Genomic DNA, 27992 nt, shown 5'->3' with positions numbered 1-27992 from the left:
TTTCCAAATTCAAGTTTGGAAGACGTCGGCACCCGCAGCCGGCGTTAGTTGCGTGTCGACCGCCCTACGGAACGGACGTGCGCTGCAGTGCCGCGGAAAGCCTCTCGCCACCGGCCGTAACTAAAAAGAAAAGTGGGGAAAAGTTGGAGTGTTACCGCAGTGTCATTGAATTTTATGCAAAAGTGTTCGTATGACCTAGGATACATTGTGATGGTTGACAGTTTTGGCGGGAAGCACTTTGGTCGGCACGAATGGCTTTGCTGAGGTAAATATTGACGCCGGACGGGATTACGGCGAGGAGTCCGCTCGGCCGTTGTCTGCTGCACGAGTTTTCGAGTATTTGCACAGCAATCGAGCTCGCTACGTGACTATTTATACGAGTAATTAATTCGGTGAATAGTACACCACTTTTTATAAAGTTTTTTAGGCCACCGCGAGATGGATAAGTGAATTCGAACACATGATGTGTCGTAGATTAGAATTATTTTACGTTTAAATATTTTAAGTTATTCACGAAACTGTAAGAATTGGAAATTCGCTCAAATGACTGATGATATCAACATCAAACCGCGCGTGCAATATGCATAACGTAAATAGGTTATATGTGGCAGACGGATAAGATACGAAACGTTCGGCAAATGCAATTTAACCGTTCGCCGCCGGGGCGGGACGCATTCAATATGCTAATGCGAGGGGCCGCGAGAGCCACGTGAACTCGTGTGCTGCAAAATACGAATTAAAACAGCTCTCACCGAGACATCCACTTTCAGACGTCCTTACGTAAGCTTTCAGCAGGCTTCACCCCACCCCACTTATGTAACCGTTCGGTTTGGACCGTAGTAGCTGGGTAGGTAACTTATCTCAATTTTCAATTTCATTTAGAGAGTGTAAGTGGCAACGGACGATCGCTATTGGACTAGTTTCAAACGCGTCTTCATTTGGAATTCCCTTTTCCTACAAAAAAACAACTTTTCGGCATATTAATAATAAAATTACTTATTAAAATACTCATCTATATAGAAAGTAAAACTAAAAAATTAGAACAGAAAATTGTATAAAAGATAATTGCAAGATATTATTTCAAAGTTACCAGGAAAGGTAAAGTCAGAGTTCGAGTATACGCTTCCACGCTTAAGTTTCAGCTCAAACGGTCTTGTATCCTCTGGTAGTAGTAGTAGTAGACCTCTTGTCAGCAAATCTTGTCTGCGAGTTAAACACGCTGTTTTTATAGAAAATACATTCTTGTTTATGGATAACAATGACTAAAGTAATAACAGGCTTGCCTACAAGAAATATTACTAATCAGTTTCTTAGGCGCTCGTTTTTAATTACTTCAGTTAGTGGCAGCGAATGATTAATAAAAACTTGGTAGCCGGTATCCTTTTGTTGAGAAGAAAATTGACGACAGCTGTCCTTGGCAACGCTTTCTACTTTTCAGTCGCTACAGACTCTAGTCATTGTTCTTTCAGGCGATAGGAAATTGAACAAAAACTATCGGAGTTGCAATACGGAGCGTAACCTTATTGGGACTCATCCCGCTTATAAATTATTACTAAATGCTCATATTGAGATCGAAATTAATTGCTAAGTTTACTTCGATGGAAATTAAAAACAGAACTATTATTGTTCCTATAGTCGTTTCAGTCAATGGTCGTATAGCGAAAAGCTAAATATTGTTTTGTGTATTTTAACATTGTGAAAATTTATAAAAGGGGTCAAATAAATAAATGACAGAAAAAAATGTTAACAGAACAAGGAAATTAAAATTTGTTTTTAAAGGCTTAGCAACGCAACAAAATAAAGTTTATGTTTTTAAAGGCTTACTTTCCAAACACTTTTAAAACATAAACAGCTATATTTATAAACATTGATAAATTTAGACATGAAATTACTTCGAAGTAAACACTATTATTTGATGTTCTTTACTTTGAAGTATTTTGATGCTTAAATTTCCATCAATATTTATAAAAATAACCGAGAGTGTGTCTGTTTGTGGTAACTCTACTAACGATTCGGAAGGCAGATTAAAATATAACATAACATACAGGAAAAGTTAGTAACACGTTATTTATAGAAGTCATAGATGTCAAGTCTCATCTTTAATTACACCAGCAAAGTGACTTTTGAACAAAACTCAGCCAAGCTACTTGGCGGCAGAAGTTTGAAGGAAATACTGGAAATACTTCAAACTCGGATGAATGATGATCGTCCTATCTATCACTATTATAAGTTCAAATATCCTCGACGCCATACACGAGCCAGATGGAAGATAATGCAGTCGATAGCCCCATTTCGGTCGCTCTGAGATTTGATCTATATTCTATTGGTTCCACATTAAATTGCATACAACATGCATCAAGTTTCCTGCTACTAAAAATAACGCAATTTATCATCCTATTTACATTTTAAATAACTATTTAATATAAATTATACTTTAAACATCCGAGCATTTTAACGTTGGCGACGCATTTGCAAATATCTCGCAATCGATGTTAGATATGCATATAGTGTGAAACTAAAGAAGAATCAGGAGGCGAGGAATATAAAAATAGTAAACAATGAGTTGGGATGTTTATAGGAAAATATTGCACCTATAATAACCTTTCAATATCCAAGCTAGGGTTAATGAAGCATTTGTTATTTCGTAAACTTAACAAATAATTAATACATTCTACGGATAGGCCACATAGATTTTGCAAAATTTACAAAAAACAACAAACTGATCTATTAAAAGGTTTAAATTCTATTACAGACAATTAAAACACAGGTACACGCGGTGTGATGACGAGGGCCGGGGGGCGTGTAGCGATGATTGAAAATCCCACGACTGATGCACCTCACTTCCCCACATGCAGTCTTTCACCCCGTCGCCCGCATATCATGGGAGTGTCATTAACGAACTTGCCAGACTATAAAGTCATTTTTACTCATACGATAGTGCCAAAAGAAACAAATATAATTCATAAATCTTACTAGAAATAAATTAATTACGAATTTTGAAATGTAATGCAAAAACAATAAGTACAATACATCAGTGTTGCCATCGTGCTACGGCTGGGGTTTTGGTCTCGATCATTATCAATTTATCACTATTATCAGATAAGGGTCGTTAAGCCTTGTTCGAACATTATTCGGGTGGCTATGAGCTACTGTTTATCTGTATCGCCATGTTCTGAAGGTTATATTACCAACAATTGGTAAACTATGACAGGTTGAACTATTACATATTTTCAATAAATAAATCATCATCATCCTTATATCAGCCGATGATGTCCACTGCAGGACATAGACCAAACACCACGATCCTGAGCCGCCTGCATCCAGCGACTCCGTGCGACTCACTTGTCGTCAGTCTACCTGGTTTTATATTTTTACGATTTTGTATGCAATGCAATGCATGCAATAAATGAATAATAAACTGAAAAGCATAGATCCTTACTAAATGTTTTTGTTATTTATCTATACCACGAGTATATTAAGAGATTGCAAAACTTGTGTCTGTATTTTATAAATAATAAAATTACTAAAAATTTTATTAGGACCATGAAAAAAGCAGCAGAACACAATAATACAAACAATTATTGTAATAATTGTCTGTCTGTTCGCGTTAACACGAATATACTAATGGATTTTTATGAGGTTTTCACAGGTAGACTGAACAAAGTTTGGAACAAACATACAGGTTTCGATCGCGATCGATTGTAAGGACTACCTGGTTTCACGTCCGCTATTAGGAAGATAAAAGTAACTAGTAATCGATAGGTAACTATTAAACAAAGATTTCTTAAAAGCGAAAATGCGCTTACCATATTTCTTTTTTTTAACACGAAATATCGAGAAACGCTTCACGTACAAAGATGAAATTTGGCACAGAGGTAGTTTATAGTTAGTAGAGTCTGTTTAGAGCGGATTTTGCGACAGTGCCAGATTAAGGAGAGGGCGGATGAAGTCGCGGCGTCCGCTAGTTCCAAATAAAGTAAAAATCACAGGTAGTCCGTGGTAAAAATAGTGGAATCTATTTCTGTGCCGCCGCACTGTGTAATAAAAAAGTTATAAGCGCTTTAAGTTTTTGAAGGAGGACTGTTACTTGCTTTCGAGAAGGGATTTATGGAATTACTCCAACTCTGTAGTACTATTTACTATCGTACATCTACTTGTATATGTATACTGTTGCGTTATAGCTTTTACGTCACGCATTTTATACTGCAGGTTAGGTTTGACCATGAATAACAATAATAAAACTAAATAAATGAAAAAGTGATCTTCAGATATATAAATAGGTACAAGTTAATAGATTGTTCAACAATTAAAAAAATACTGAGAATAACATTTCAGAAATAAGTGACTGTGACCACAGATTTGGACAAAACGAGAAAATACGTAATTCGACAGTTGTTCTTCTAAAAAATATATAAATGCCACAAACACTGGCAATACAATTAATAGCAATGCTTTTAATGTTGCCATTGTATATATCAACATTAGGTAAACCGCATGCTCGTTTGCCCGCTGTAAAATCAAAGTTGTAATTCATAATTAAACTAGACTCACACGAATCGAGGAATCCATATCACATAGTAGTAAGGAGAAACAATTGACCGCGCGGCCCGTCGCTACAATAAATCCCGTAAGCCACAAGTTACAGCTAATCCCTTATTTCTTGCGACCGTTCCAGCTTTTATAGATCTGTTCGACCGTTGACGTCATAGTTGTTGATAGCACTCACGACCTTCGCGATGAGGTTCAAGCCGAACCTGTGAACCGTGAACGCACTTCGCAAAAGATTAAAGATATTAATAAAAAACTAAGGGTTTAATACGACTACAAATTATAAATTAACTTGCAGATTCAACTTGGCTATGCAATTGCAAGAATTCAAGAGTTAGTTAGACGCAGAATTAGAATTAAAACAGCCTAAAACAACTTTATCCCGAAATATGTTAGTTTCGATCACTGAAATATTTTGTCTTACAAATAGCTGGAGGGAAATATCGTGGTCATCTTTAAAAAGACATGGCTAATATACATATATATATTTTTTAATATAAACAAAGTGTTCAATAAGACTTAAATAAAATACACTAGTAACAGTAATACCTAGTCCAGTTACCAAACGATTCAATGCATCGGTTCGGACGTATAAACTCAGGGGTATGAGTTCAATAAACTGTACTGTTTCCAAGTTAGCGTGCAACCATCTGAGACTTCAGCGACATAAAATCACGTGATACTTAATCTTAGTGGCCTTAAGGTCATTTTATTACCCTTTGAATTAGAAACATAACAAACTAGGAATCAGATTAAATTAACGGTAATGAGTTAATATACAATGAATATGGAAACGAAAACCTTGCAAACTCAAAAATTATGAAGTTGTTCATTTTGCAAGTATTAAATGAAATTTCATTTAAAGCTTCTAAATATAGCAAACTATGTTCTAGTGAAAGCCTTTTACCGAATAACGATACACCAGTGACTCACATAAATCTCTAATAAAATACTAAAGGTCATATTCGGGCATCACAACCTTCAGATACTTTCAGATCTTTTATATACGGAAATAAATGTCCATTACTGCTAAAGGCAATTTATATCAATGATAATAAATACAGACTATAACGTATAATAAAAAATATTTCCCAGCCATTATGTCCCCTCACTTGCAACATCAGCAGGAGTTAAGAGAACAAAGGCGCTATGAAGCAATAAACTTGGTCACTTCCACGAACAACTTCCTCCAATATATTACCTAATGTTCTATCTGCTAAACATATAGGTATTTCAAACGAGTATCTTCCATATTTTGACAGATCGGTTTAGTGACTGGATTATTAGCGATTGAAATCTAATTTGCATAATCATTTGTATCAATATGTATCGAGCCAGTGATGTAGTGCAGTATTTCGCAGTGTAATATTAAATATACATGTATTAAAAATATTGTTAAAAATACAAAAAAATTCATAGATAAACATCAAAATCGGACTCAACACTGAGAGGTCATGGGTATGATCTCCGTCCTCCCACGATTTGTGGTACCTCCTAGCACTGTATTTTCGACTAATTAGATTGGAAGAAAAATTTTGATCATATGTAAAAAAAACATAATATATTTGATGAACGAAAGGAAATACTTATAGCAATCGGTAGATCATGCGATAGAGAAACAACCCACATCCAAACATCTTCAATAAGATGATGTGCAAAACGTGACCAGTTTTGCGGAACTAATATTGAAGTCTCGAGAGTTTCGAGTGCAGTAGAGTGAACCCATATCTGCGGCGATATCTCGACAAGACACTCGTCTTCTAACAAAATAGCGAAATGTGCACGACATTGCAAACTGTTTAAATAAACAACCTTCAGTTCTACTTCTAAACACAGTATTATTTTGGAGACGCCCAGCCAAGCGAAAGTTTAAAACTGTTTAAAACTGAGATGGAAAGTTTGATATAAGAAAACTTAGCGTCGATATTAATGAAAATCCTTTTGTCTTAATGACAATTTCCATTATAGCTGTCAATAAAATGATCGAACGGCGAAGGTTTGGGTTTTATTATTGGGATATTTATATCAATTAAAATGCGTTAAAGTAATAAGATATTATTATGACCTATATCATTCACATTTACAATTGAAGATAATCTAACGGCACCTCATATTATTTTAAAATCCGTCAATACTCTGTAGATATTTCCAAAGTACTCATTATAGACACACATATAACATACACTCCACAATTGACAGTTAGGTATAAAGAATTTACACATTCAAACGTCAAATAAAAAGCTGTGAAATGGACGCGTTTTTTGACGCGAAACAGGCAATATCTGAAAGCAATAAAGCTTCCATCCATCAGAGCGGACTTCCGGTTAGGACAAACAGTCTAAACGACGAAGAAATTAGATTCCTGCAGCGGGCTGCACTGTTTGGAATGCATTGCAAATAATCCGTTCCAACGCAATGAAGAAAAGGGAATTTCGCAGAATATTGACGGCTCTGAAATAAAGCTTGACTGGAAAATAAATAACAATTTCCTTAGCCGCTACTAGGTAAAATAAAAGGTGAAATTTTCTAGGTAAGTAATAAAATATTTCTTCTTTCTCTAAGTAAAGTATGTCAAATGTTACAGGTATTATTTTCTATAACAATGACTTTTATTGTACATGTATTTATTGACATAATAACGGTAACACTGCTGACGCCAGAATCAGCTGGTGTGTTAACTTTCGTAATTGATTTTCGCCTTCGCCTTGTAAAGCATTCAACTTCTAGGAAACAGATATCTACTAAAGTTATAGTAAAGTTGCAAGTCTGCTTTGTATCTATTGTTGGATAGATGCTGAGTGTCATGTGTCAAATGTTCTATTCGAAACCTGCTAACGAGTTTCTCAGAGTTAAACACATAATCGAAGGTAACGTATCAAATGTGCATGTAAAGAAGTTAATTAAGTAAGCATATGGTTCTAAAGATCTGATTCACAAACAAAAAGTCCATTACTTACAATCATATATAAATAAGAGTTAATAAAAAAGCACCTTAGTATATTAAAGGCCTTTTTCATAACGTAAATGTAATTTTGTAGCCTAATAGGTAGAATAATTTGATGTGGAGTTACTTTACGATATGAATATGAATTTCCCTCGGGGTAAGAAAATTTAATGAAAGTTAAGTCATTTGGAAACTTCAAGGTAGGTTGCGCGGTTATCTCTTAGTTTTCGTAAGCTTTTACAACAAAAGCAATTGGAGTTGCCGTGATAAATTATTATTTGGCTTTTGTGAGAACACGTTGTTATTTTTGTGAAGTTAAATTTGACTACGGCATCGGCAGCGTTTTATGGGTGGCGTAAAATAATAAGGCCCGAGGGGTAGCCCCGAACGTTAAGGTCAATAATGAAAGGTTTGGACAAACAAATCAGATATTCACTCCAAAGTAATACATAAGATATAACGCAGGCCACGTTATACAATGACGAACTTTGGGAAGTCAAACAACACTATTGTACTCGTAGCTACTCGCATGAGAACTATTGAAGTTTCAGAAGTTTCAAGTCTGTGTATGACACTGAAGTACGTTATTCATTTTGAGACATTAAGGAATTCTATTTCCAGACATTAAATACGGCTCTTCATACTCGTATAATGTAAGGCCATCCACTGTACTGTATTTAATACCTTACTCTTTAACTTATAAAATGAAAGCAAGTACGTTTTTTGGTAAAGAAAGTAAAATATTTTATATTAAAAAAAATATTTGAGTCTTTGATATTAATTTATTATCATAGGACACTCGGACGTGGCTTTATGAGACTTTTGAGACAACTTTGTAAATGCCATATTAATTGAGCTACTTTGTTTTTTTTTTTTTGTTTTTATCTCGGAGATAAAATTGGAGCAGCATGGTGATGCCGAAGCTCCATATCCCCTCTCCTACAATGAGAGAGGCTTGGCCCCCTATTGTGGACCGTTAAAAAAGGCTGTCAATGATTAAATTACGAGAAATTAAAGACTAAAAAAAAGTCTATATCTATATCATAAATAAAAGTGGTATAAGATCCCCTGTAAACGACGACGCACAATACGTTGATAGCTGCGAATATAAACTGCGACCAAAAATTCAATTTTTGTTGACGACACACACAATATTCAGTGATTCAAACTATCGCATTGATGAAGTGTGCGAACGTAAACACGCCCATTGTGCGGAACCGTTATTTGCACGGCTTGACATTTCAACGCGACATATTTCCGCATAAACATTTAAACCGAAAACTGATAACGTTATATATGACTCCGCATATAACGTAGCTAACGGACGCCCGAGACTTTTGTCTGCCCTTAGACCTCCTTAGTCCGGCAATCTTGCAAAATCCGTTCTTATAACGTATAACGTCTGTATAAAAGAGGGTGTATAAAACAAAACATATATAAACAGGTAATAACGCCAATGTCAGAACTGAAAAAGCAACGGTTCAATTTGCAGTTTATTAAAATTCATTTTGCGTGTAGAGTGAGCAGTGCTGAAATTAGTGATTCACAAAGTTTGTTTGATTGATTAATTACCGCTGCATTTATAAAGTTTGTAACTACTGCTTCTCGGTATATCAGCCGCTAGAATACCAATAGGATATACCAGTATATATATCCAGGCGAAAGGAAAGTTTTTTAAACAAGCTACATTTTGTCACTAAAATTTCAAGGACAATAGAATAGAAGATAAAGTTTTGCAGCATCATTAATCATTTACAATAAAATTAAATAAAATTACATATTTGTACAAGAAAAATATTAGCATTTTGATAGACGAAACCGAAACGTCTAGTAAGTTACAAAAAAAAACAAAGTTTTACAAATCCAGCACTCGAGTGAAATGGATGTTGTATTGGGCATCATTTATCTTGCAAGCAATGTGATGACATTGAAAACTAGCGCTAAATGACACGACAACGGGCGTCTAGACGGCATCAGTGTAGCTGCGATTGCCAACTCAGCCGCTAAACTGCATCCATTCCGCTGGAATCAACACGCTGTTTGCGCTGTGTCCCTGTACACATGGAGATACCGCGATATTGCTACGTCTGCTTAACTGAGTTCAAAGATGACCTGACGTACCATCATTAATGTACGTACTAGCTTAGAAAAACAAAACTAACGATGTAAAGTCTTACGAGTATAAGCTCTACACATCGTTCTGTATTTATTTCTTATTCATCAAAATTAATAATTAAAACAGAAACACTAAAACAACTTAACGTTTACGAAAACAAGAATGAAGCGTCGTGGAAAAAATAATAAACATAAGTTTGAATAATTACATAATCCTATAATCCTATATGTATATTAAGTGTCATAAACCCAAAAATACTAAAGGCGGAATCATATTTGTCTGACGTGTCGTGTCGTGACGCATCAGAACAGAATCGGTATCCTACATTTTGTGTGCCACACATCAGAAGCCATCACGACATGTCACAACACATAAATGTAAACGTTGCCATACACGATTATAAATTATTATTTATCATGGCTTTTGGGGTACAGCAATGACATGATAAACAAAGATCTGCCATTTCAAGATTAACAAACAATGGATCGACTACAAACGTTTGAACCTAACATAACATAACAAATAAACGGTGCAGTTTAGAAACTGGAGGGGACAATAAAATTGCATATACGGGAGAAAGTAGCAATCTCACTTGCTCCGATAGCACGGGACGAGAGATGTTTGCAACACTACGCGAATAAAACTTTCCTTTGTTCTACAGTTCAATGCATTCTGCCGAATGTATGCAAATCTAGAGCTATCGTTCTATTACTTGTAAACAATTCTGCATTCCCAGAATTGAATTAACATTTCAGTAGTGCTGAGGAAAATCCAAATAGAATAAAAGCACAAGCTTTTGTAATATTAATACGGAGAGAGAAAACAACCCTGTGCAATTAAACCTACACTGGTCTAACAAAAATAAGAAAATAGATCGCACATAATGTTTGTCTGAATAATAACAATTATTTATAGATCAAATAAAACGATTTTAGGAATACATAACTGTACCTGTTGTATAAATTTAGCTCGAACAACCCGAGTGATAATAACAGAGCGCGCCAAAATCCCAATGATCGAGATAATTTATTGCCCCGGCGTCAAAGTTTCCACAATCGCTAAACTAATTCCGTATCGAATCTTGTTCGGAGTTGCATGGCGAAGTTTGTCTTCAAAGCCACCTTCAGTAATAACTACGGCAACCTTTAATTTATTTATTTATTATATAGGTAGATTAGTTCTTATCGTCCTATAGTTATCATGGTTATCATCATAATCATCATCATCATCATCATCATCCATTATCATCATCGTCATCCAATATGTCAAACAAGTCATCAACGATTTATGTACTTAACCTTGACTACTTAAGAATTACCTCGAAAAGCGTATCGAAAAGCGAAATTATTTGAGAAACCCCATTTTAAAAATGGACAAAGTCACGAGCATCCGATAGCTGGATACAAACCTATTATAATCGATAAATAATTAAGGATAGTTAGCTGCATATTTCATACTTTGGCAATTTGTAGTTTCAACACATCAAAAACGTCATAGAAGATTCGAAGGTGCATACGTCAGAAGTTATTTGCTCTCGAGTCACACGGGCCGCCCTTGGTCGCACAATGACGCCTCGTTACAGTAACGAGGGGGCTAAAGAAGTGCACGACACGTGCACACTTAACTAGGCTTCATCAAGAATACCCAAAGGGAATGACAAATGAGGCTACAAGGATTTGACCTAAATAATTCTTGTACTAAAAGATGTTTACCAAAAAAATATAACACAAAAAGCTTTCGTCAACAATCTCGACTTAAGTAAAAGCGAAAGCATTAATTTTGTTTGAACAAGTGATCTTGGATTTTGACGCTACTACTGTGACACAGATTTTTACCGAGTAAACTGGAAAAGTAGTAAAAAATTTGGATAAAAGGCGCGTTTGAATAAATTTCTTAAGATTCGAAAGTGGAATTAATAATTTTCTTAAGGTAATATAGCCCAGTTGAAACTAACAATACGCAAGTCCCTTTTTGCGTTATGCTCTTAGAGCCTGTAATGGTAAGATCTTCGACATTTTATAAAAGATTTTCAGCCCATGCATTGGTATTTACGGAAGGAAACAATGTAGTTTAGACCGTGCTTGTCATGGGAAGAGGTTGTCAAAGAATAAATCGTAATTTGTTTCTAAATTTGTTGGGGATAACAAAAGAAATCATATCTTCTCAGTGACAAGACATTTGCTACGCGGTAAACCTTTGTCTGAAACTCTTAACATGTAATTTATAATAGTGTTTTTATAAGCATTGCCTATGATAGTGCAACGACTTACAAACTTTGAGCTTTTATTAAGTGTCAATTGTTTGAATATGATTGACTCTATAAGAAATTTGCGATATCTTGTCATCGGAATTTAAAACTCTTGGTTTGAGTCCTCCCCTAAAACAAGTAGTCATTGAAGATTTAAATAGACAAGTAATTTATTGTCTCATCGCTAAAGGAGTTAGGATCAAATTGTTAGCAACATAAATTGGATAACCAGCGTAGCCGTGGCCATCGCGTGTAATTAAAGGACAGTGTGATTCATTCATTAAAAAGATGTCAACAAGCGACGGTTAACTGTTAACCGCTAACCGCACAATATGGCGGGAGCTTAGCAACTCTCCGCTGATAAATAATCGATTTGTTAGATAAACAGTTTCGTTAAGTCCTGTGTGGTAAAACGTTGTTGCTACAACTTTATTGTTATAGATACGATACGTAACAAAACATTGTGTTTTTGTACTGATACTGCTTTCGCAATGTCATGCTGCCGATATTTATTAACTTATTTCTTTGAATAATTTATTTTCTTTATGATATTTAGCTTATGTCCCCTCACTGTATATCTTTTTTATCGGTGAAGTACTTAATGCGCGAAAAAGTATCTAATCTAAAAAATTCACATACGTATTCTTTATCAAGAATATTACAACGCAATGTCATAAAACAAAACAAGTTCCGCATATACTCATTAAAGTATTCACAAGGAATAAAATGTGTCTTTTAATTAAATTGTTCGCAAGATAATAAAATTGTAATAAAATCTCAACGCTATGCACTTAAAATGACCATAAACAATAAAAAGAACCTTAAAACAGATGGACCCTATTAATGGAGGTAATCCATAAATTAGGGAGCTCCCCTACCTGGAAACACGGTATGAATCTGTAATGGCATCACCCTTGAACAACCTCCGAAAATCGACCAGCCGTGCACCCTCCAGCGGAACATGAATTTAATATGGCTACCGGTTGTTTCTGTGTCGATTATTTTTTAGTCTCGAACTCCACGCATAATAGCACGAACGAACATAAGACAAGTCCTAGAAAATGATAGAACTTCAAGTTCTAATTTACGTTTCGAAAAGTACAACTAACTTCAGTCCCAAACGTTTGATCAGTCGTATTAGCTCTAAGTTTACATAGTTTTTCACTTCCGTACCTTTTAATGTAGTCATGAGGTACGCCTACTGGCAAAAAGCTTCCATTATCTGCCTCATCATTTGTTTATTTAGTATACGTGTTCGTAGACAATTGTCTAAATGTTTAATATTTAAATCTACCGGGGCACGGTTCAAATCGGTTACAGCCGTAACCTATACCTAACCTTAGCGCCGTTGACGTGAAAGCCCTTTGAGAGCCGTGAATCTGTAATGCCTACGTCACCCAACTTCCAGTGAAGTCAGCCAATCCCGTGGCTTGTACCGAGGGCACATGAATTTGTTATAACCACCCCTTGTTCTGATGTTATTTTAAATTTTTTAACACTTAAACTTATGTCAAACAATAATTGGATAGTTATGGAATGAAATAACGCTAGATTGTAAAAAATATCTGCGATTTTAAATACAGAGAACACTTATAATTCGATAGACTAGAGTGCAATACGAGGAACTTTTTCCAAGAAATATTTTCCATCCCGAAGAAGATAATATAACCGAAATTGTAAGATCGCTAGTTATTAAATTAAATCAAAACGCTTTAAAACAATCCTGAATGAACTTTAGAATGCTGGTGTAAATATGAAAAGGATTAAACTTAATGCAATCTCAGAAATATCTCAAAGGATTGAACCGAGCAAGCAAAACATTATTAAATTCTAGGAATTCTTCATAAACGAGATGTTTCCAGATAATTTCATTCAACAGTAGAATATTTGAAACATCGTGATATTCCTCATTCAGTTTATCGTTTCGTGACTGATTAGCTGATTCGTCGGCAGGTTTGTTACAACTTTTGACAGGTCGACGAATTTAATGGAACCGTTTGAGGAAGCAAATAGATTGTCATCAACAATTAAGATTAGTAACCCTAGTTGTTCGTTTGATTAAAAATGACTAACGAGAGTGCCGCTTTATCTTTGTATCTAAAAGCCGCTAAGCGCTTAAGATCACAACAGTCACGAAGCTAGACACATTAAATTAATATACGAATACCTACCATAAAAAGAACATTTAATCTTAAAACTGATAAGTGGCAGACATCGAACTTTTTAAACAAGAGCGAATGGGATTATTTCTTAGATTTACACTAAAATTTTTATTCATCTGAAATTTTAAATATAGTTAGATTAGTTAGATTATAGTAAAAAAAATACCTAACCTAAAAATTTCTGAGCCACTCAAGTTTCGGTTCGTTGTTGCGGTTCACAATCTTTCTAACAGTATTTACAATTTTGCCGTGTCATTTAAATACATACTTATATAAATATGTTGCCTATTTATTTCCTTTGCTGACAGCTCAACCAGTATTAGATGAAATTTTAGCATGAGACACAGAGGACATTTTACTTTGAAATTTTTATAGTCTCTGGAGGGAGAAAAAAGTTAAGCTGTAAATCAAACTGTGGCATTGGAAATAGCTTAAATATTGATTCAAGTTATTATAAATTTTGTACTCGTGTCAGTAATCCCCTCATCAACACATGATACGTGTAGGTGCGTGCAATGAGTATAGAATTATGTAAAACGCGTGTTACGGCCGAACTATCTGACCGCTAGTACGGTGCCATTGGTCTTGTTTACTCATTGCCGTATTGAAATTACTCACGCGTTGAATTAAACATCATTATATTTGCTAATGTACGGCTAATAATAATATACTTAACATTGATTACCTACTAACACTGTTGATATACGACTCTAGATTCGCTTTTAAGACGAAGTGACGTAACTACTAATGATATTTAACGTTTAAGCGAGTGTTTGGTTATCTCTAACGTGATCCTGCTTTTAAGATTGTTACGCTAGTTAACTAGTACATATGTTAATTACGATAAATAAAACCTGATTAAAATAGATATAACTCCCACATACTAATGCACATAAAGTACATACACAAAAATCAAATCAAAACAGGAAGTAAGACTATCCATCACTAGAACAAAACCGAATCGAGCCGGCGACTGGACAGAAAAAAAATCGGCCAGTTTTCCAGCAATGTCAGCGCTACAGCAACGTCCTTCGAGTGAATCGATCCGTTACCATTAACAATAATAGACGAACCGACAAAGTTAGACAATGGTGACATGACATAACACACGGCTCCTGAATAAAGAATCGGCATTGGCACTGAATTCCGATAGCCGGGTAACTCTGTGACCCGACTCACGTAAGTCGTATAAATCTAACTGTAAAGCGTCGTGGAAATTATACCTAGGACATGCTATTTAAAACGTTTCATAGATAAATCTGTAGTAGACATAGATATTTTATTGGTACAAATATCCTAGACAAAAAATAATTTCTAATAATAACAGACATTGATTGTACGTTACACTATGATAGTTGATAATTTGTTAAAAAAATATTAGCCAGTAGACGAGGATCGAACTTTCGACCTCTAGTTTTCTGTCCGACCCCTTTACCATGAGCCTTTAAAAAAGATAAAAGAGTTATTTTAATTCGTAGGTTATTCATTCATAACATGCCACTTTGATGAAAATCTTAGTTAATAAAAAATCTATTGCTAATTCACTCTAAACTTTGCCATTAAGCTACTGTGTTGATGAACAAATAATAAATTAATGTAATCTTGACAGGAATCGGAAGCGTAACAACGGGCATTAAGATTAATGACTAACTCCATATCACAATCGTATTTAAAGTTGCCGTAATTATCCTATTAGACGGAGGTTACACGCTCAATTTGGCATCAGCTCATACCGTGACCTTGATTGCGATGACATGACGCTGAGTGACATCAGACGTTCAATCCAGGCATCTACTTGAGGGAATTACATTTAAACTAATATTCCAATTAACATAGATATATTTTACCCTTGCAGAAATTTCAAAAAAGTTGAAAATTTAAATGAATTATTTATAATGAAATTGTAAAAGAGTCCCCATGGAACCCATGGGTGCTAAAATTGCAATTTGCAATTTACCCTTCCTCTCTGTTGGCTTGACTGGGCTGTAATAAAACCTTCCATTTATATTCACAATCTTAATTAAATCTGTCTCCATCTATTGATTAATTTGTGGTTCCATTGTTTTCAAGTAATCAACCGGTTCTATGTACAATTCCGTTTAACGATACTTCTTAAACGGCACTTTTTAATTGTTTACAAGTTTTCGCAAACTCCTGTTAAGCGCTTGTTACGTAATTGGTCGCTTTGTTTGAGGAAAACTCAACATCATTAAGAAATATTCGAATTGATTTATAGATTTTGTTTTGCAAACAAGACGTTGTTATAAATTTATATGCGAATTATGACCGAAAAAAACTAGACATTTATCGAACTCCTTAGCAGGCGCTTGTTCGAGTAATATATTACAGTAAGTTAGTAAGCCATTTGAGCAATAAATACGCCGTGGGCAGAATACTGGGACTTGATTTACCTTGTAATCGTTTAGGGCCCTACTTTGAAGACTCAATAATAGAAAATAGTTTATAGGAATTACGGATCACTTAATAATTTAGAAATTGTTCACCATTTATGGAAAGTAGTTATATGTGGACAAACTCATTGAGATTCAAATAGTTGTGGGTCTAATATTTGCAAAACATTTTCCAATTTTTTTTTTTGTCTAAGATAAGTTTCGATCTAATTTAATAGGCCCCATATTTGTATTTTCTTTTATACAACTATTCATATATTCCACCAAATTACATATGTATTTATGAATCAAATTTGCGAAATACAGATATGTCATATACTTGTTGTATCTGTTCACCGTTAAAATATTTATATCTCCAGTCGTGCCAGGCTCGGGTACATTTTCAGAGTGCTCACTTTACTTATAAACTAAATTATGATAATATTCAGTTTCGTATTCCCTTGCCTTAATGTTTTTTTTTCTTAGAAATAATAAAACAGTTTTTACAGTTACCTACATTATTACTAATTGATGTATTGGTTTCATCTTATTTTTCATCTTTTTTATTTTTTCTGTTTGAAATGTTTATTAAAGTCGTGATTTATGAAGTTTATTTTCATTTTGTGGTTCCTTAAACGACACAAAATTTGATAAAATTAGATTACGTTTACGTTTTACACTCATGCCAATAAACTGAAAATATTTGGAATAACAAACAAAAGAAATAGAGATAAAGTAGTAAATCACTTTTATTGTAACCATTTTATGAGTAAAACTTCCAAGTTGAGGGTCAAACTTGAACCTTGAGTCGCGACAGATCGATTCATATCTTAGAAAAACGTACACAGGAACAATTAAGGATCCTAATGAGCTATGTGAAATTTTTAATAACTTTTTTATAAATTTAAGCGAAACGACCACTTTGAGTAAAAACGGTAGTAAATCATATTGTTATTCATCTAATAGTCACTCAATTTTTATAAACCCGACGGATGCTTTTGAAATTTTAGCTATTATTAAATCGCTCAACAACACTAGAGCTGTCGGTTATGACGAGATAAGGACAGACATAGTTAAACATTGTGCCAATTACTTATGTGGACCACTAGCAGACATAATAAATAAATCATTTCAGCAAGGAACATTTCCAAATAATTTAAAAATTTCTATTATTAAACCTTTATTCAAAAAAAATGATCGTTGTGACATAAATAACTACAGACCTATTACGTTGGTACCTATTTTAGCGAAAATATTTGAGAAAGCAATGTTGAAGCGACTAAAAAAATTCTTTGACGCCAACAATTTATTGATTCGAGAACAATTTGGGTTTCGTGATAATAGTTCCACTACTGAGGCTTGTTTTTATTTAAGTAAAATAATTAATGATAGCCTAAATGACAAGGTACCAATAACTGCTATTTTTTTAGATATGACTAAGGCGTTTGACTTTGTTAATCACAATATCTTATTGGACAAATTAGAAAGATATGGAATTAGGGGAACAGCTCATCAATGGATAAAATCATACCTAAATGATAGGACTGTATGTACACAAATTAGTAAATTAGAAATGAATATTAAGACATTATATAATTCGACATACAAATGCAATAAAAAGGGAGTACCACAAGGAAGTATTCTAGGACCATTTCTTTTCCTAGCCTACATAAACGATATAACAGCAGCGACAAGCCACCCGTGCGTATTGTTTGCAGATGACACAACTATATTAGTTAGATGTCATAATAGTATTACGTATGAACAAGAGATAAACACTGTTCTACATAATATAATAACTTGGCTGAATGAAAACAATTTGCAAGTCAATTTAAATAAAACTAAATTTATGCAATTCAATTATTATAATGCAAATACAGTACCAGTTAATCTTAAGTATAATGACATTCAAATAGAAGAAGATGACACAATAAAATTTTTAGGGTTAGTTTATGACAAAACAATGAACTGGAAATCTCATATTGACTACATTTGCACAAAATTGGCCAAATTTGTTTATGCGCTCAGACGTCTTACGCAGACGGTTTCAATGGATGCAGCTTTAAGTGCATACCACGGACATGTATCGTCGGTACTGTCATACGGTTTAATACTCTGGGGTAACTCTGTGGACTTTATAAGAGCATTCCGACTACAAAAGAAATGCATTAGAGCCTTGTGTAAAGCAGGGCCATTGGATAGCTGTAAACCTCTTTTTAAACAGTTGAACATTCTTCCACTGCCATGTATGTACATTAGAGATGTTTGCGTTTTTGTTAAGCGCCATCCAAAATATTTTCAACGAAGAGGTGAAGTCACTGTCAATAAGTCAGTCAGACACGGTAACAGGTTGATGTTATCAAAAGTATGTACTGGTAGCTATATGAAAAGTGCATACTGTATGGCTGTAAAAATATTTAACAAATTACCTGATGACATTGGAAAATTAAGCTTGCCTCATTTTAAAATGAAATTGAATAAATGGCTTATTGATAAATGCTACTACGACCTTAAGGAATATTTGACTTAATTCTTTAATGACATTCTTACTTTTAATTCTAATTTTTGTATTATTTGGTAATTGTAAAATTATAATTTTATAATTTTCCCGTTTAATTTGGTAATTATGACTGTTTGTGTTATTTATTTCTGTTTTTTTGTAATTTTATATCTTTTAATTTAATACTGTGACTTTTTAAATTTGTAATTGACTGATTGTAATTATTATTTTTTTTTCTTAATTTTATTTCATTTATTTTAGTAATTGTAACTGTTTGTATTTTTTCACTGTATGTATAACATTTGCAAACTATTAATTTAGTTGAATATTGTAAAGAACAATAATTCTTGCAAATAAATGATTATTATTATTATCACAAATGTAACCAAGCGGTTTCTTATTGAGCTAAACGAATGTATGCCGAACGTTATTGTTTGAGTATCCCAAAATAAAATCGATTCGTGATATTTATTGTTCAAACTGTTATGATTCTGTCTCTCGTTAAGTGTGGAAGATCTCGGTTATCGGGGGTAAAATCGCGCGGCGTCAGCTAGTATATTATAAAAAAACAGTTTCTTGCCAGCGCTTATTATAGTAGCTGAATGTGCTTGTCAGTGATATGTCAGCAAAAAGCCTGCTTAAAGTATCGATTGATTGAATGGGATTATTGGTTACTCCTATTGCATTTCCAAATTTGGTATTAGTACTACCGTTTGGTTCATAGGAACATATCATTTACTACATCGAGACCCGTGACGTCATAAATGATTTACGAATGAGTCAGTCAAAGCTTCCGTTCGATCAGAATGAATCAATATTCTGTTTGACAAGCCCTGTTGAAATCAATTGAAGCTCACTGCCTATTTTATAAATATTTAAGTGTCAAATAAATTAAAACTTTTAACAAATAAAGACTGTATAAAACACATGCACCAATCACGGAAGAATTGAGAAAATCGTGAGTATTATGACATTTAATATTACACCAAATAAGACTATTACGAATACTTATTACTATCAATAAATTACTATGGTCATCAATTCCAACCCTTCGTAAAAATATTACTTTGGACAAGACAGTAAAAGCTTTTACGATGCTCTCTAATAAGTCATCGATATATGGGTGCTCTAGGGACGGCCTTGAACTTGTAATAAATATGTTCCTCGCTAAATTATAAACGTTTCGTATTCTCTATGTGTATACCAATTGCCTGTACTGTTTATTGCCACTGTAAGAATTATTACAGTCGATACATTCTCGACAGGAAAACGTTAAGAACAAAGAATATGGTGTTCCTTATTGGTAGCCTTTACTTCGGATCTTTTTACAGCTGTATCATTTCATTCAGTCGACTATGTACTGTTTTTTATATACTCTTACCATCTTGTTTTTTTTATATACCAAGCTAGGAAATTAAAAAAAATAACAACGCAATAATTTTGTTTCAGGTGTTGGAAACATATAAAATGAGACTGAAAATGTTCAAAGGGACCATAACAAATGTGAGTGCTTACAAAACGCGAGTGATGTTAAAAGTTGAGACAATGTGCGCATAAGGATCGACCACGACGTCGACCGGGTCGGCCTGGGCCGCGCCCAGCGATGGTATGGAACTGGCGAACGGCAGCGAGTGGGGCGAGCGCTGGAACTCGACCGCGGCCCCCGACCACCCGGACCTGTACAACTACTGGGCATGGAGCATCATGGACGGAGCCTTGATGCTGCTCATCGTCAGCGGCAACACACTCACCATCCTCGCCGTCACCATGAGCCGCCGGCTCTCCTCCCTCGTCTCTAACCAGTTCGTGCTCAACCTGGCCATATCGGACTTGATGGTGGGGCTCACTCTGCCCTACCACCTCGTCTTCTACATAGACGACGACTTCGGCCAGATCAAGTGGTCGTGCCTGATGAGGTTCATACTCATAATACTCGCGTGCCTCGCCTCCATTTACAACATCATCGCCATCGCGGTAGACAGGTAAGACAATCGACTAAATATAAAATTCTAAAGCGAGCGCTTCTTGGTGAATTCTTTTCGCCTGCAAGGTTTTTTCCCCGGGGGCCGGTAATTCGTACACCAATACGATCCGACATGACTGGAACTACACGCAAATATCTACAGTTACATCGCAACACGCTATGTTTACCGTAAATCGATTCCTAAGACATTATTGGGATTGGTTTTGTGTCAGTTAGATAACCTAACACACTACTTACTCTTACCGCGAGACACTATGATTGAAAATTGTAATTCGAATAACATCCGCGGAAATATCATCATTATTCATAATAATTAAAAAATGCTGACATTATCTGAATTTCAATGTACCTAGAACATCATCTTTATGTAAAAAACACGAAAACAAACACGTCCAAATCGGTCTTGCAGTCTCCAAGTTACGTAGCCACCAACGACATATTGTACCTACGAGTTGCTACAGACTAATAACTGATACTTCAATACCTACATTTGACGCTAGCCTAAGGCTAGCTGCACATGCATAAATATTGTCAATAAAATAGTTTAAGGTTGCCTAAAGTAGCACCACGGCGTAAGTCGCAACCCAATAATATACAGATTTATTTCTCATAGATAAGACTTTAGGCAACCTTGGCCTCTAGACTTTATATATCGATTTTCTTTCTACAAACGCTTACGCTACGAAATCTAAAAAATGTATGACAATGACATGCCCGATTGATCCCGTGACCTATCGCTAACAAACGTCACCTCCCATATTATTTTTTTAGTTTTCAAAGTTTGTAGATACAGGATCGATGTGTAGCTAATGGGGCTTATCTTTAGTTACAATATTATTGCTAAGCGGAGGACCTAATGCAGTTTTCTCACATAGTGTAAGATCCGAATTAAAAACGACCTTCACCCATCTGTTGGATGAAAAGTATTTTTAGTTTTATATATAAAACTAGCGGACGCCCGCGACTTCGTCCGCGTAAATTTCGATGTCAACTTTACTACTACCCCAACCCTACCCTACCCCTACCCCTACCCTACCCCAAACCTACCCCTACCCCTACACCTACCTTACCTACACCCTACCCCCATCCTACCCCTACCCTACCACTTCCCTATCCTACCCGTACCACTACCCTACCACTACCTTACCTCTACCCCTACCCTACCACTACCCTAAACCCGGCCCTAAACCTACACATCCCTACACTACCCCTACACTTCCCTACCCGTACCCTACCCTACCCTGTAACTTCTCTATCTTACTCCTACCCTTAGCAAAATCGGTCCAGTCCTTCAAGAGTGGTGGTATGACTGTAAATAGAGACTTCTATGCTAATAATATAAAGAGGTAAAGTTCGTGTGGTTGTAGGAGGTAATCTCTGGATCTACTGGACCGATTTGGAAAATTGTTTTACCAATAGAAAGCTACGTTATTTGCAAGTGTCATAGGCTATGTTTGATCCCCATATTCACACGGGAACGGGAACTACGCAAATGAAAGCGCCGGACGTCATATAGCGGAATTTCTGCGTCTTTTAGAAATTTTGTATTATCTCCGAAACTATTTAAGTAATTAACATACTGTAAAGGGCAAATCTTATCTCCATAATATCCTTGTGATTATTAAATAATTTATTTTAATAAGGATTTAAATTTAGTTGTATAAATAATGACGTAAACCTAAGTATATAAAATTAATAATTTTTAAAACACAAAAGGTACTATATCTGCTAATATATAGAAGATAGATATATGGTGTCGCGGACTTTTTTGTAGAACTTTTAAAGATACATAAAGTCTCCATACATTAATTTCAATTTTACTAAATAGTTAAGGCAGCGCATGCGAATAAGTCTGTTGAAGAGGATTTTCAGTCCGACCTGTATGATAAAAACTGTGATAACTCGGCTAATATATATGATACCAATATAAAATATAGCCTATAGCCACTCCCCGATAATGTAGCATTCTACTGGTGAAAGAATTTTTAAAATCGGACCAGTAGTTCCGAAGATTACCCCATTTAAAAAATGTGACAAACTTACAAACTTTACCTCTTTATAATATTAGTATAGATTAGTACGATAAACAATATATTGCAAAAAAATCGCCTAAATGTCTAGGCAACAAACTTCCTAATTTGTAATATAAATATAATATACTTTTGATCCATTAAACAGATGGGTGAAGGTCGTTTCTAAGGCAGATCTTGTAACAGTTGTCGTACAACAGGTACATAGCGATCGTGCACCCGCTGCACTACAGCCGCTACATGACGAAGGTGATCACGCGGCTGCTCATGAGCGCCACGTGGTCGGTGGCCGTGTGCATCAGCTGCATACCCGTGTTCTGGAACGACTGGGAGGAGGGCGTGGCCTGCGAGATGAACGTGGTACGTGATCTACAACGTCACTCTACTATACCAATACTTTAGTCTATTTAAAGCGACGGTAAGAGCTTTGCAGCTCCTAGCATCCTAAGTAGCTCAAGACCGGAAGTTCCAAGGGTTAGGGGGAGCCGCTGGATGCTAGCGAATCAAGACAGTGGTGTTTGGAGGCCTCTAGAGATGGCTTATGTCCAGCAGTGAGCGTTCAGCGGTTAATAATGATGACGATGACTCTTTACTATCTGACTTTCGTTTACTGCTGTGTTGTCGACTGTTGATCTTTGATTTTGACCTGGGTTTAAAATTTGGTAATAGAACCATTTCAATGTCCAAATTAGTATCATTTATAAAATGAATGACAGTTGCATAATCAAGATTTAGACAATACAATAACAAGATTTCAACAAAAAACAAACATTTTAAATAGAAGAAAGATTTGATCGTATGTTTGCATCAAATGTGCTCTGAAAGCACTGAACCGATTTACAACATTCTGTCACTGTTAAGAAGCTGCACTACTCCCGAGTGCTACAGACTATGTTTTATGCCCGTATTCCTACAGGAACGGGAACCACGCAGGTGAAGCCGCGCGGCCTCTGTTAGTAAAATAAAGGATTTTTGTCAACAAGTTTACAACCTCAATAGCTCAACGGTAAAGTTATCTGACTCATCACCTACCCGTTGTCGTACCCACTCCTATAATACAGTTTCTCCCGACTACTTGGAGAGGAATGGGTATATTGGTCATATTTAAAAGATACGGCAAATATTCTTTAAAAGTTCCGTGTCACATTCCAGGTGGTGCCGAAGACGTACACGACGTCGATCCTGGCGCCCATGTTCTCGCTCATCTGGATGGTGATGTTCGTGCTGTACTGGCGCATCTGGCGCGAGGCCACGTGCCACGCGCGCCGCATGCGCGCTAACACCTGCTGCCCCACCAGTGCCAACGATTGGAAGAGCATCCAGGTAGGATTCCTGTGCTTTTTATACCTCATTAACACTCTCAGTCAGTCTCGAGGCGAAGTGCGGGCCAGTGAGTAAACAGTGCGCTCGTAGTTCATCTCGTTCCTCGTTTCGCCACTCGCGGCGCTCGCGTTCAGTTGCTGACACAAGGACTACTGAACGCATCGCGAGAGTGTGAACATGAGTCATTTTCGCGAGATGCGAGGCGAGGTACGAGACGGTATACGAGGCGCGAGGGTAACTGAGCTAAGGGTTCCCTACCCAAAGGGTAAATCCTATATTACTAAGATTCTGCTGCTGAAATCTTTCCAGCGAAACATGCCCACGCTAGTGCGCAGAAGGTTTTCCACAAGATGAAAGTAGAAAATTTATGCAAATTTTTGCGTCACTAAAATAAATTAAATAGAAATATACCAGTAACGTATTACACGTGTCGCGCTAATATCGCATCGTGTTTAAAATTCTATTATGCAGGTACATGCAGGTTAAGCCGTTAGTCCACACGTTGGTATCTCACAATAATACAAAATTAATTTCGTGCACGAAACATTCTACTAAACGGACTCATTGCAACGTATTTTTGGAATCAGACGAATCATTTATAATTCAGTCTATCAAAATCCGTTTAGAGGGCTTTTTTTTTTTAAAAAAAAAGAATATTTGCCATATTTTTATAATATGACCAATATTCCCCATTTCCCTCCAACTAGTCGGGAAGACTGTGCTAGGAGTGGGTACGACAATAGACCAACGGGGCGAGGATCGAACCACCACCCCTCGGTGATGAGTCCGACCGTTCTTACTGTTGAGCTAGTGAGGCTAAAATGAAATAAACAGAATTAATACAAAATACGTACGCGTAGTTCCTGTTCCTGTGAGAATACGAGGATAAAATATAGCCTATGACATTAGACTCACAAATAACTTGGCTTTCTAGTGGCAAATGGTGGATGAGTTGACCTCTTTATAATATTAGTATAGATAACGTGCGCGAAATTTTCGTTTTGTTTTTCATGAAACCATTTCCGAGCCCGTCGTTCCGCCCTTGCAATTTGTAAGGGTGGCGGACGCCTTTATAGTAAGGGTGGCCGGTATTACCTACTGCTAATAATCGCAAAGTGCTTCTATAAGAATTTTATATCCAACATATGGTAGTAGATGTGTATATGAAATGTAATTATTTCGTACGACAGTCTTATTTAATAATGTAAAGACATCGTACTTAGAATAATTATAGACCAGAATAAAATATACCAGTAGTCGCTTTCAAAGTATGTGATACATTTGTGGCGTAAAAAAATATTGATTATGTCTTTGGTTTTATATTATCAATTCGCATAACATTCTGTTTTTTCTTTATTTTTCAGGTGGTCCTGCTGGTGTTGGGCTCCTTTTCCATCTGCTGGATGCCTTTCGTGGTGGTGGCGTGCGCGCAGACCTTGCCCATCGAGCCCCTGCACAACCCCATCGTGTACCGCCTCACGTCGTCGCTCGCCATGTCCAACTCCGGCATCAACCCCTTGATATACGCGTGGAAGAACGCCGGCTTCAGAGCTGCTTTCGCCAAACTGTTGCGGTGCAAGAGACCCGACACCTCGGAGTACAGGGGCTCCCCTGCGCCGGAGAGGAAGCGCGGCTCCGTGGCTCTGCGAGAGGGCTCCATAACCCGGACGCCGACGGGCCTGTCGACTTTGGGAGGGAGGCCAGCGAGATTGCTGTACGTGGAACGCGAGACAGACACCGCCAGGTGTCGGATCATCGAGAACGCTGGCTACGTGGAAGAGAGGGGCGACAGCAACCCGTCGTACGCGCCCGACGGCCCGACGCCCGTCCACAGGCCGGCGAGGACGCCCGACGCAGTGTAGTGTAACTGTTGTGGACGATAAACGTTCAGTGGGAAACGTGAAACGCTTCTAGATTTTAATGTTGTTAGTGAGTAGGTACCCTGTCGCATTTAAACGGTTGCTCAGCCTCGCTGTCATGTCACGAAACCAACAAAAAAATGTTAACCGCAAAGCAATCAAGTGGTGTCGTACAATATTCATTGCATTGTAGAAATGTATTTACTCGTTATAAACGAGTATAGCGATCGTGAATGTGCTAATGTGTCTCTACGTGATCATGCGGTGTATTTAAGAGCTGATATTGTGTGATAAACATATTGTAAGTTACAGAACTAAGCCAACACCGAGCACGTATATTTCATGTTGTGAAAAGTCAGAGTGATCGCATAGCCGCACGCACCGCACGTACCATAAGGTTGTCCACACACTATATTACTGTCAATAAAGTAGGGTAAGGTAGTTCGGTTATCGTACTATGGCTTACATCGTTTCACAGCATTTGTATAGCGTTACTTCCTACAGGGTACGTCTTAATTATATTACGATGTATCGTGTAATAGGTGTATCTTGGTCATTACAATAAAATTAAAGCTTCCTTATCTGTGGTTTACATTGCAATACAAATTATAGAAAATGAAATATAATTAAATTGTGCTACCTAAACAATTACAATAAAATTTTAAACGTTAGTTTCAATTACTATCTAAATGTCTGAGTTTATATTTGGCATATAACTAACTAACTTAACTTAACTGCAGTAAACAGCGTGCAGTCCAGGTGATATAACAGAAATAATATCCCTAAGAAAGATTAGTTGTGGTTGCCAGTCACAAAAATCTTTATTTTCTAACTGCACGGAGTAGATTTTATAAACTCGTAAGTTACTTAAGTAAATCTAAATTAGCGAATGGCTCTGCTGGGCTAATAGCAAGTTTCATATATTAACTAACGTGTCAACAACACGAACTTAATTTACAGACTTTAAATAATTCCTTCATTGCAGGAAAGCATTACAACATATCATATGTTTGATAAATAAGTATAGTTAAATACTTGAGATAGTTTGTCTACTTTTGGAAGACTGTTTGTCTTTAGCTTTAGTGTTCAGACAAGCGTATAACCATAAAAATTGACAGACAGCTCGTCAGTGTGTTGAAGAAACGTTCTTTAACAAAACGAAGCTTCAATTTATACACAAACGCGTTTGGTCTGTCATCTTATCACCACATATTCAAAGACAAACGGAAATTCCAAAATAGATTTACTATGCAAAATATTTATTTAGGAGTAACGTTAGTTAGATGCGTTCATTGCGTTGCGGTTGCGGCGATACGATCATTTAGTGTACGAGCAGCTTTAGGTTAAGACAGGAGAGTGCACAACCGGCGGCAACTGACACAGCAGCCGGGCTGAGTGCACTGTCATACTATACGTTTGTATGAGATGGTAGAACATGTTAACAAACAGTCGATTTATGTTAATATCCGTTATGTTTTATAGACTTTATTATTGACCGAATTTTGCACGCGACTATGTCTCCATGAATAGCAGTATTCTCCTTTGTTTACTATAAGTGCAATATATCAATAGTAAGGGGTCCGTTATTTGTACTACGTACGTTCGGAACCCTAAAAATGAGCCGTTTAGGAACGCATACAAAACTATCACGGAGCAGAAATAAAAAAATATTTTAAAACCCATAATTAGTAATCAATAAAATTATCGGATAGTATGTAAAAGCAATTGAGAATTTATTTAGAAATGTCAAGTTAAACTGTTCACGTGTTCCGCCATGTCTAGAATCCTAAGCAAATGTATGGCAAGGTTCAGACGTTCAATAAATGTTGCGACATTAACGCGACACCTGCACCAAAATTTATAAAACAAACATATCAAAATTGCTTTT

General features: G+C 36.2%; 2 protein-coding genes across 2 annotated transcripts in view; one reads left to right on the top strand and one right to left on the bottom strand.

The window, feature by feature from the left end:
- The window catches only part of LOC112052799 (serine/threonine-protein kinase SMG1), a gene marked incomplete at its 5' end in the record, with an annotated part of 151569 nt that overhangs the window by 114068 nt on the left and 9509 nt on the right, over window positions 1-27992 (bottom strand). The gene's annotated exons all lie outside the window — the stretch shown is intronic.
- LOC112045644 (histamine H2 receptor) lies at window positions 46-26737 on the top strand. The gene is made up of 5 exons (XM_052885916.1): window positions 46-265; window positions 20358-20890; window positions 23123-23282; window positions 24075-24245; window positions 25610-26737. The coding sequence occupies exons 2-5, from the start codon at window positions 20517-20519 to the stop codon at window positions 26105-26107; spliced, it is 1203 nt and encodes a 400-aa protein (XP_052741876.1). The 5' UTR covers window positions 46-265; window positions 20358-20516; the 3' UTR covers window positions 26108-26737.

The sequence above is a fragment of the Bicyclus anynana genome, chromosome 15 (genome assembly GCF_947172395.1).
Source record: "Bicyclus anynana chromosome 15, ilBicAnyn1.1, whole genome shotgun sequence".
Classification (NCBI taxonomy): domain Eukaryota; kingdom Metazoa; phylum Arthropoda; class Insecta; order Lepidoptera; family Nymphalidae; genus Bicyclus; species Bicyclus anynana.
This window is presented reverse-complemented; position numbering and strand designations above follow the sequence as displayed.

Coding starts and splice junctions, on each gene's coding strand:
- LOC112045644 (XM_052885916.1), top strand. CDS start 20,517: ATGGAACTGGCGAACGGCAGCGAGTGGGGCGAGCGCTGGAACTCGACC. Junction 23,283..24,074: donor TGGCCTGCGAGATGAACGTG/GTACGTGATCTA, acceptor GTCACATTCCAG/GTGGTGCCGAAGACGTACAC. Junction 24,246..25,609: donor ACGATTGGAAGAGCATCCAG/GTAGGATTCCTG, acceptor TTTATTTTTCAG/GTGGTCCTGCTGGTGTTGGG.